This window comes from Myodes glareolus, chromosome 13, assembly GCF_982192425.1.
Source record: "Myodes glareolus chromosome 13, mMyoGla1.1, whole genome shotgun sequence".
NCBI lineage: Eukaryota > Metazoa > Chordata > Mammalia > Rodentia > Cricetidae > Myodes > Myodes glareolus.
In genome coordinates this window covers 8,899,712-8,910,476 of record NC_142038.1, presented here as the reverse complement: position 1 = coordinate 8,910,476, position 10,765 = coordinate 8,899,712, and the positions used below count along the sequence as shown (strand labels likewise).

At 49.8% G+C, this 10,765-nt stretch overlaps 1 protein-coding gene across 3 annotated transcripts in view; it reads left to right on the top strand.

The window, feature by feature from the left end:
• Positions 1–10,765, top strand: part of Pard6g (par-6 family cell polarity regulator gamma) — a 67,608-nt gene that overhangs the window by 51,197 nt on the left and 5,646 nt on the right. Inside the window, exon 3 of one of the 3 annotated variants that reach the window (XM_085676384.2) lies at positions 8,619–8,924. The exons of the other annotated variants lie outside the window; for them this stretch is intronic. Coding sequence (XP_085532510.1) covers positions 8,852–8,924 — 73 coding nt within the window. The 5' untranslated portion in view covers positions 8,619–8,851. The remainder of the gene's footprint in view (positions 1–8,618; positions 8,925–10,765) is intronic. 3 annotated transcript variants of the gene reach the window in all.

The following is a 10,765-nucleotide window of genomic DNA, read 5'->3' as shown; positions in this document are numbered from 1 at the left end:
GGAGGGAACAGGGGAGGAGTTTGGCCACTGGAGCACGTGGGTGAGGAAGAGTCCGCTCTGATGTGGCCCTGTGTGAACAGTGTCCCCGGCAGAGTCCTGGCTGAGGACTGAGCCTCTGGGCTGTCTGCCTTCCCTTCCTACCTGCTAAGCTAATGCTCAGCTATTTCCTGTCACACAGACTAAACCTCTAAGGTCTCAGGCATTTGAAGAACCTCCGCTGGAGGTGTGGCTGCGAGCCAAGGCTCTCCCTCTCCGTGGTATTCTAGCTAGATGGCTCGTTGCTATCAAGCATTAACTAGCGAAGATTTTTTTAGAACCTTTTTTGTTTGTGCATATTAGTAGCTTCTCTGTACTCCTGGCCTCTCCAGGTGGGTGTCAGTAGTGCCCGTACCTAGCATAGCTGCCTCAGGCCCTTCCTTTAGACGTGTTGCGAACCATGCCACCTGAGCCTGGCTGTACTCTGCACCTGGCCCTCCTGAAGGATTTAGAAAGAACAAGTCCCCATGGTGCTTTGTGACCAGCTCTCCCTCATCCTTGCGGCTTCTCCTCATCCTCTGACATGCATCTTTGCACTAACTTCATAGGATGCTGCTTCTCGGGTAGTTTTTTCTACTGCCCGCTCTCCTCCTTCCTGGGAATAGTGAGCAATGGCCCTCCGGCCCAACCCTGAAGGGCTGAGGGGTGACAAGCAAAGAAGCAGGAACATTTGAGGATACTGAAATGGACCCCAGGCTACTTCCTTCCCGTGTCCAGTCTGTCTTCATCCTCTCCTCACCTGTCAGGCGGTGACACTGTCTCCACCCCCAGCTCTGCCAACCAACCGCAGTGTTCTCCTGATGTGTCAATCACGTGGGAAGACACTCCCAAGGTTTGCTTTGTTCTGAAGGACACGTCTGTCTCTCTCTGGGAGGTTCCACCCTCCGGACCCTGTGAGGACCACAGACCAGGTGCTGACTCATCAGGCAATCTCTAGGGAGGCCCCAGGGCTATAGGAGATGTCTTAACAAACTGCCCCGGTAAAGACAACCTGAGGATGGGCTAGGCATCGTGTGTGTCTGGGACCGCAGCTGCACCAAGCAAGAGCAGCCAGGAGTTGGGGGCTCCCCTCAGTAGCAGTGACACATTGGCACATGAGCAGCGTCACACCAGACAGCCATTAAATTTAGGTAAAAGGCACCAAGTTTGCAAACCCAAACCAAATTATCATGGAGCAGAAAGGCCCTGTCTCTGAGAATGACCGGACGCACTTGCCATTGGTTGATTTTTTGTTTTTGTTTTTTTAGACGAATCATAACTGTCCGGTCAAACTGAACAAACAAAAATCACTTTTCCCTGTGAACAGCTGCTTATCCTGTGTGTGCCCACACGTGTTTGTATGGGTGTGCCCCAGGGCTAATGAGGGCTTATGTAAGTGAATAACGTTTTGCTTGTGACCCATGGTCTGTCCTCATGTCGGCCCAGCACAGCTGGTTGAGGACCCCAGGTGAGGCCCCGCCTCCTCCAGTAGTCGTTCTCAACTTGCCAGTGTGAGAACAGGAGTCTGGGTAGGCAGTGGGAGAAGCCCCTTCGGGAACCGGCCTGGGGTGTACTCTTTCCAGCCCTACAGATATCCCTGTCCACTTACTTTTGGCCAAGTTAGCTGCCCCTGTGCTCCCCATGGAGGCCAAGACCAGGTGGGACAAGAGTCACGGTCAGGTGCTTGCCTGGGTATCTGGAGCTTTTCATTTTTGGTTTTAAAAAGAATAGGAAGAGTACATTATAGGTTGTTGCTCACTGGAGAGTTAAGTAGAGTTTAGATGGCCAAGTACGATTGTGTTCTCAGTTTAAACAAAACACCAAGCATCTCCTTCAGGGAGAGTCTGAATGACAAACAGTATTCGTGTGCTCTGGACAGAGAAGGTGGCTTCTGGTTCCTGACTCCTGTCCTTTACTGGCTATGCTATCCTCTTATTGGTGTTCCCTGTCTGTGAAGTGCTGTCTGTCCATCCCACTTCACTCTGGGTCTCTTTCCTCTTCCACACTGGGGGTTGTTTCTAACCGCAGACCCTCTGAGGGAGTGCAGAGCCAGTGAGTGAGCGTCTCCCCTTTGAAAGGATCTCTTAGACCTGCTGACCTTTGAGCAGATGACATCAGGGTATTCATGCCCATGATGCCCAATTGGGATTGGTGGGTTGAGAGATGCTCCACACCGAACAGGTGTGGGAGACCCACAACCCAGATCAGGTGACACATGCAATCCTGCTCCCATGAAGTCACCCAAAGGCACAGATGGACTAGGTGATGGATCTTCTCTACAGCCACTATGACAGGGAGTTTGTAGGGCAGCCGGTGCCCACCCAGAGACTGAGGAGCGAGGCAGTCATACACCCCTGAAGCAGTACAGAGTGAGCTCTGCACTCAAGAGCGCCATGAAGACAAAATGTAGAAGAGCAGTTACAAGTACACGTGTACTCTTAACTCCCTTGTGTGCCTCCAGTCCATATGCTGAAGCCCAGCCAGCCATGGGCTCTTCGGAAGCACTAAAGGCTAAATGATTTGCAAGGGTAGAGCCCAGCTCCGAAGTCTGTCATGGAAAAGGTTAGTGCTGGACTGTCGATAAGGGGTAGGATAGCTGGACCTTTCCTGTTTTGTTACTTTATCTAGTCTGTTTGCCATTACCTCAGCCCACGTGAGAGCCAGAGAGGCTTGGTCCTGCAGGCACACTGCAGCCGCCCGCCTCCATTTCCCTTCAGCCAGAAGATGTCAGCCACAAAAGCGTTGTCGACATTTGGTTTTCTTTTTCCTATACAACTACCAAGAAAGAACTGTTTAAAGAAGCTTATATGGGGGCCAGGGGAGTCACCAATTTTTGCTTTCTTCCTCTTTCTGCAAGTGGACATCTCTGAGTTATAACTGCCCTTCCCTATGGCTGTGACCTGTTCCAAACAGGTTGTTTTGTTGACAGCCATAACCTACTCCCTTTCCCAGTAGTTCCACAGACTTCTGTCTTTCTACCTGCCTGGTAGATGTTCTTCAGTGGCCCAAGGCAGCACCGTTCCCGATGTGCCGTATGTCCGTGTGACATAGTAGCACTTGGTCTCTAAAATTGACCCATTCAATTTTACATCATGCCACTTCTCTTGGTCGTTGGCAGAGCGGAGCCAGTTCTCTAAGGCGGGGGAGAAGCATAGAGTGATGCTTGCAGATCTGCTTTCATAAACCTGGGCAACAGTTACTGTGTTTGGTGCTTAGCGATGTATGAGGACATAGCTTTGGATCTGGAGATCATTCTTGCTTTTTAAGGGAGGATTTAATTTTGGCTCATTTGGGTTGAGGAAAGGCATGGTGGCAGCAGTTGCTCTAACCGCGGTGGCAGGGGCATGAGGTAGTCAGTCATGTTTCATCCCCAGGCAGGGAGCAGAAAGAATGCTAGTTCACTGGAGATTATTTTTTTAATACAATACACGCACGCACGCACACACATACACACACACACGTTCAACCATACAACATAACACATGCAATACAAGCAAAAGAAATATAAATTGAACATCAAAATGTTAAACTATGGTTTTACCTCTGGTTTATACCAAAGGACACTATTGAGAAAGTGAAAAGACATCTTAGAAAATGGAAGAAAATATATACAAATCCTCTACCTTCTAAGGGACTTGTATCTAAGATATATAAAGAACATTCAGGACAGTGATGAAAAAGAAAGAACAATGGGAAGTGAACAAAAGATCTGAATAGGAGCCTGACCCAAGAACAAATACAACTGCCACGAGCTCCTAACAGGTCAGCATCACTGGCCACAAGGAAATGCAAATCAGAACCACTACACACCCACCATGACATCAGCAAGCGGACAAAACGCAATACTATCAAGAAGATAGGGAAGCAACCACAAACCCTCCCTCCATTTGCAGAATGAAAATATTACAACCACTGTGGGGAACAGTCTACCAGTTTCTTAAAACATTAACCTACAGCTCAAAGGCAGAGTACATGTTTAATGTGCAAGGTAGACCCTAGGTTTGGTCCCCATCACCACACACACACACACACACACACACACACGCACGCACACACGCACGCACACACACCACGACTACTAATAATTGTAAAGCTTGTAGGCATATGTGTTTGCAGCAGCACTGTTCACATTAGGCAACAGTAGAAATAACCAATAGGGTTGGCTGAATGAATACACTTATGTCAGGCATCTGCAGAAAGGGAGCAGAATTCAGCCATGAAAGGAGATTACCTTGTACAACATGGGAGAACCTTAAGGAAACACTGGGAAGTGGGAACACTACATGGCGCAAAAGAAACCGGACACAAAGAACTGTGTTGCCTGGTTGTGTTCATTCAAAATGCCCCAAGCAGGTGAAACCCGAAAAGAACCACTGAGAGGTCAGAGGTTATCAGGGCAGGAAGGACGTAAGTAGCACAGGCTTCTTATGTGGTGATAGGAACGTCCTGTGGTTGGGTAGTGGCAATGGTTCTGCATACTAACAATCACTACGTTGTATGCTCTAAAAGTGGTTCTAAATCAGTCAATCAGTCAATAAAACTAAACCAAATGGACGGAGAGCAAATGGGAGCTATTACCCAGGCCGGTCAAGGGTCTCAGTGCCTCACCAGCCCCATGGATGCCCTTCTGTCCCTTCTTGATTTTGATCATGGAAACTTTCTATAAAGGATAGAGATATTCGCCTTGCCAGCCTTTTCCCCACAGAGTGTGGAGATAGAAGCTACAAGAAGTTCTTCATGGAGGACTCTCGAATTCTCAGAAGAGAAGCGCCAAGGTGCCAGCAGGCTAGGCGCAGACAGTACTAGGGTGTTTTCATCATTATTTTCTCTGCCCCCTGCATAGGCTGTGGCATACAGGGCCCCATATGTCCTAGCCAAGCGCCCTCGCCACCACATGCCCATTCCTGAAAAGAGAACTATTTCCAGTGGAGGGAAATAACAACTCCTGAGCCAGTGCTTGCTGGGAAACGTTTGTGTTCAGGTAGGAGGCTCCTTTCCCGGCTCTCCTCTTGCCTTTGGTTTCATTCTGTGGAGGCAGCAGTTGGTGGTGCAGTCCCAAGCAAGGGCACAAACAACCCTGCTGGGCAGGAGAGAGAGGACTGAGGGAAGTTCAGATCTTTCCTCTCCGTGGAAAAGAAAACTTTTAAAAATACAGAAAACATTACTCAGATAGGAACAGCGCCTCAGGATAGGCGCTGAGGGAAGCGCCTTTTCTTACACACGCTCTGCTTTCAGCCTCCTGAAACTTCGTGCACGTTTATTTGGGGACTGCCTGTCTTGAGGTTAAAGTTAGGTGTTGGTGACCCTGTTAGTGGGTTTTTCTCCCAGAATGCTCCTGGCGTTGTGTGCTTGCCTCTTCCCTTTCTGCTGACCCTCCGTCCCAGCCCCTGACAACCAGGGTTGCCTCTGATGAGTGCACACTTAACCTCTCTACTCCCTGTGCTGTAACAGGAGGGCAGGTAGGCGTGTCTCTCAGGCCCCTGTTCACCTGAGGGCTTTCCTTGTGCTTATAGGGGACAGAAAAAGAAGGAAAGGATGACCACATGCAATGTCATAGAAGTTACCTCTCTGATAACAACTAACCTTGTCGTCTGAGAAGCAGAGGCTGACTCCAGCCCTGGAATGCTATGAGGGAAAACCCTCCTGCCCTGAGACAGCACAGCTTAGGAGGACCACAACTCCCTCGTGGCCCAAACAGGCATCTCACAGAAGAGCCGCTACTAGGAACCCATACCATAAGCGCACCTGATCCTCACATACCTGTGCATGGCCTCAAGGCAGGTGTTATCCGGCCTCTCTAACTGGAATGTACCAGTCACTTCCCTCATTAACTAGGAGGTTCCAATCCTAGCTCTGGTGGATCAGTCAGATAGAGCTGTCCTCTGCCGTGGGGTCATTGGGACCCTGGGGAACCCTCCAAGGGCCCATCTCGGCACATACAACTGGGACACATAACATGACCTTCCTTGGCATAGCTTGTCTTCTGGAACCTAGCACCACACATTGTATAGCACTGATGAGCCTCATCTCCAAGGAGACAGGAGGATGGAGGCGCATATGCTCTGGGTATGTCCTCCTGTTTTTACTAGCCCACGACGGAGTGCTGGGCACCGGCCAGATTCAGGGAAGTCCAGCAGCTCAAGGCCTAATCAGCATGACAGACTCCTGGAGAGACATCCCGCTCCAGAGGCTCCTCAGATGAGCAGTTCTCAGGGTCAGGCAGGCCAGCTCCTTCAGCCACCAGCATTCTGCCAGAAAGTGCTGGGAGTCACCATCACCTCCTATTCTGCTCTGGCTGTGAACCCCTTTTTTGTCTCGGCTGTTCAGTTTTCATTTTAAAGACAGGGTTCCTCTGTGTAGCTCGTGCTGGCCTCAAATTCTCCATCCTCTGTCTCAGCCCCACAGTGGCTCGGATTACGGGTGGACAACACTGTACTCAGCAGGCTGCCCCTTCGGAACCTTGCTGTCTGACTAGAAACAGCCCTGAAAAGGCGGTCACAGCAGTAGAGGGCTCATACGACATGTTAGACATGTAGCCCTCATTCTTCCTAGAAGCCCTGAGCGTGACGGCAGAGTCCCGCAGAGCTGAAGTGGCTGTCTGTCATAGTAAAGGAAGTAGAAACCCTGACCCACAACAGTAAGCCTGTGCTGCTGTTTCTCCTTCCTGCGGGAGAGCACAGATGCAAGCGTCCCTTGGCCTGAGCATGACTCTGCATGCAGCTCTGAGATGGCAGGGTCTATGTGCTCATATGCTCACGAGCCCTGCCCCACGGCTGCTGTTCGAGCTGCTCACACAAGGGAATTCCGTAATGCGCTTTTCTGCACTGGTATCACTTGGGGGTGCCCTAGAAGCTAGAGGTTGAGGGGAAAGCAGAGGAAGGGAATAAGTCTTAAGCCTTCAAGACAAAGCTGTGGGATACAGAACTGCCAGAGAATCTGGGGTTCCTTTTTAATGCATGGCTTTTCAACTTCTGACAGGCTTTAAAAATATCGATGTGTCTTTTGTTGTTAGAAATAGGATCTTGCTCCAGCTTGTTTTGTGTGCAGTGGTGTGGCTCTTCAAGATGTTTCCCGTATGTCTACATTTGAGTTATGTGGGGAGAGAAGCTGTCTGGTCTCGGGCTGCCCACAGACAAGTTGAGGCTGGGGGATGCACTTGTGTGGGCATGCTGGCCAAGCAACTCAAGTCTTGCAAATGGTCCATTATTCTGATATCCTTAAGAGAGCAAAAAGCATGTTCTTTATGTCTCCTCCCTTTTGCCTTCCTTTCTTCTTGTTTTTCAAAAGCATTTCCTTTCCAGCTGCAGCCTCTTGCTCATGTGCAGGGATGACTGTGGTCACTGCCGTGTTGAGGCCACTTGCCATGCTACAAGCACACACCAGGTTGATCCATTATTACAGAGAGATGCTGGCATTGATGGCGTTTTCTTGAATTTGTTTCCGTGGTTGAATCAGGACACACAGGGCCCAGCATAACTTCGAGTAGCTAAGGTATTTTATTGTCTACTGTTCCCAGAGGGGCTTGGTGACAGGGACTCACCTTCAAGACTCTCCTTTAGGATACATACAGTGACGTACACAGTTCAAGCCGCCTGCATCATCATCACTGTCAGATGACACTGAAATTTAACTAAATGTCTGACAGCAGGCTGAGTTAAAGAATTCAGGAAATGCCATACACTGGGATCTTATCTACCATTACAGTACTTCAGCGTGGGATATTTACTGAGCAGTATCCCAAAGCTAAGCATTAATAAAAAAGCATCTTACTGTGTGAGCCACTCACACAGAAACACCAACCTAGATCAGTGCTTTACCCCAGACTGTGAGGGACTAGGTCATGTGACCCTGTGGGTGCATCGCTTAGAAAAGTGTGGTGAGCGTGCTTGGTGGCACACACCTTTAACCTTAGCACTTAGAGGTGGAGATGGGCAGATCTCTGTGAGTTCAAGGCCAGCCAGTGGTACACAGTTGAGACCCTGCCTCAAAAGTTTTTAACATAAATAAAACTAATTATGTCATCTAAAACAACTGTCATTAGGACAGGCAGTTGTGGGGAGATACATACCCTTCTAAGCCAGGGCTGTTCTGAACACCTGCTGGGCCCAGGAGCATGCGGCAGGACAGGTGAGGCACATTCCCTTCCCCCTTGTCCCCACATCTGCTCCCTGGTGCCTTGTGGCTGAAGTGACAGTGTGGCTGTTGTGTGCTGTGCCAGCGTGTGGCCACCAGGCTGCTCCCACATACTCCTCATGACAGGCCATGTCGTAGCTATACCTCTGCTCCACCTGCAGGATCGTCTTCAACAAATAAATAGCCGGGCTCAGTGTTCAGATCAGGGGACACAAAGCCCCTTCCTTGCTTGTTCTTCAGTATGGATTGTTGTATTCCCAGTCTAGGGGACATGCAGACACATGTTCAGGCTGCCGCCCTCTGGGAGACTTAGCAGAATAAACAAAGGGCAGAACTGATGTCATCCACTGTTCATGGGGAAGGTCCCCAGGATGAGTGGAGAGATCACCGTGTACCTTCCTGACCTGTCTGTTGCTCCTGATGGATGATGAGAAACTGTTTTCTTGTGTCTCTGCTTTTTCTGGGAATAGAAATACCAGGGATACAACTGTTCACAGCAAGGAAGCATTGGAAAACATCCCAGAAGTACATGACCCCATGAGCATGGAGCTCTGCTGGGAGCAGAGGTCATGGAGCAGATGGTCCTGCTTCACCCGTGGCGAGACCAACGCAGCGGCTCCAGAGCCTGAGCCCTGGCCTGAAGCTCACTGCTGCTTAGAAACAGCCTGTGCAAACATGCAGGTGCCCCAGGGCCTAGACCAGGATGATTGGCGATTCCAGACGTTTCTGTCTGGTGCAGCCAGGAATTCCAGGGCAGTGGAGGCTGAAGTGGTCAGGTGAGTCTCCTTAGGAGCCAAGAGGCAGTGTAATCCTCGGCAGCTGCGTACAGAGAAGAACGCTGCCTGGGGCTGCCAGGCTGCCCCATTGGGTTTCATGGTACAGGTTGTGGGTGGCTCATTGCCAGGCTGGGACCTCACCTCCATCCATTGTTAGACGTGGCATCAGTGAGTCAGCCTCTCTCGGGTTTTCTGTCTACGGCCATGATACACAGCAGCAGTCTGAAGTAGACTTTGACGCCCATTCTGATCCTCATCCAACATGACGAGTGGATAATTAAAGGGGGTCTTTACGAGAACTCAGCAGGACCAGCTTGACGCCAAGCTGTAGGTTTCCCCAGACCCAGAAGCAACAACTGCCTTCCCTGGAGGAGACCAGCACATGAGGAGGGGTATCTTCCTGTTCTTGCCCTTTGGGAAGTCCAGTAAACAGGCGCTGTCCAGGAGCATGGCCCCAGAGTCCTGAAAGAGGCAGGTTTCTCCTCACCAAGAAAAGGCTTGGCTCAGCATTAGGGACAGTTTAGCCATGCCAAAGACATGTATAAGGAGTTGTCTGTAAGAAAATCCCTCTTTAAAAGCTTCTTGAGGACCTATATCCACCAGAGTTTTTCCAGGGTCAAACTTCCTTTTCTATCCATGTCCTTTTATTGAGGCCATCTTGAAACAAGTTTTTTTTAAAAAAAAAGAAAGAAAGAAAGAAAGAAAGAAAGAAAGAAAGAAAGAAAGAAAAAGAAAAAGAAAATAGGAGGGAAAACAAGATATATTCAGCTCAAAAAGTTGAAATTCTTTTAATTGTTTGCTTGTAGAAAATAGAAGGTTTAGCATATTGCTTGGTGAAGAAGCTATGACAGGCTTTCTCTTTTAAAAGGTATTTATTTCAGAAACCAAGGTTGGAATTTTAGGAATGGGGCATTCTTTAGAACTTTTTTATTTTTAGAGAGTTTGGGATTTTTTACAAATAAAGTCCATGTGTGGTGGTTTATATTAAAAAGAGACAGAAACCCATTGCTGTCTGAAAACCCTGCATGCCAGACTGTGGCTCCAGCTCACCTCCCTCCTTCACTGATGTCCTGGAGCAGCCAGGGATTGGGTGTTCCACACACAGCTGCTGGGAAGACAGTCCAGGGTGTGTCGAGAGTGGACCATTTCCCCCAGAGTTCAGAAAGGCCAGACTCACATACACACTGCTTCACCTCCTGAGGCGTCTGTCTGCATCCCCAGAACACTTCACTCGATTGTTTCCTATCCAGAAGCCTGCATGCCCTTTTCTCACACAGCCATTTGCCAGTGGTAGGCATGGCCTCCGACATTCCAGCTCATGGTTCTCAGATACAACAGTAACGTGGAGCTATAACCTGGAGCTTAGCCCTCCTCGCTGCATTGGTCCTAGACCCAGGCTAGCACTCTGGAGCATAGTCAGCCAGCACAGCACACTACACAGGGAGAGTGCAAGTCCTGCCCCGTGAGCCCTGACCACTCTGCAGGGGCACACATCCTCTGTTGTCACATCCCCCACAGGCAGCATGAGAACATCTGAGACAAGCCCCCATCCACGGTAGGACTTGTTTCCAGAACCGGCCTGAAGGAAGTTGGTGTGGAGAAGCCAGGGAGCACTAATGGCACCTGCTCCACTTGGGGGAGCCTCTTCCAAGGGCTCCTGGATATCAGACAGTAGTGCGCCATTCTGCCCTTTCATGGGATCTGCCCACTCTGCAGATGCCAGGAGCACCAGCTCCAGGCTTGCTGCCATACCCCTCTGGATATGCCTAACCTCATCGCGTGCTACGTTCAGAGCTGTGCCCTGCCCCAGCCCTTCGTATGCATTTAGCACATGCATCTCA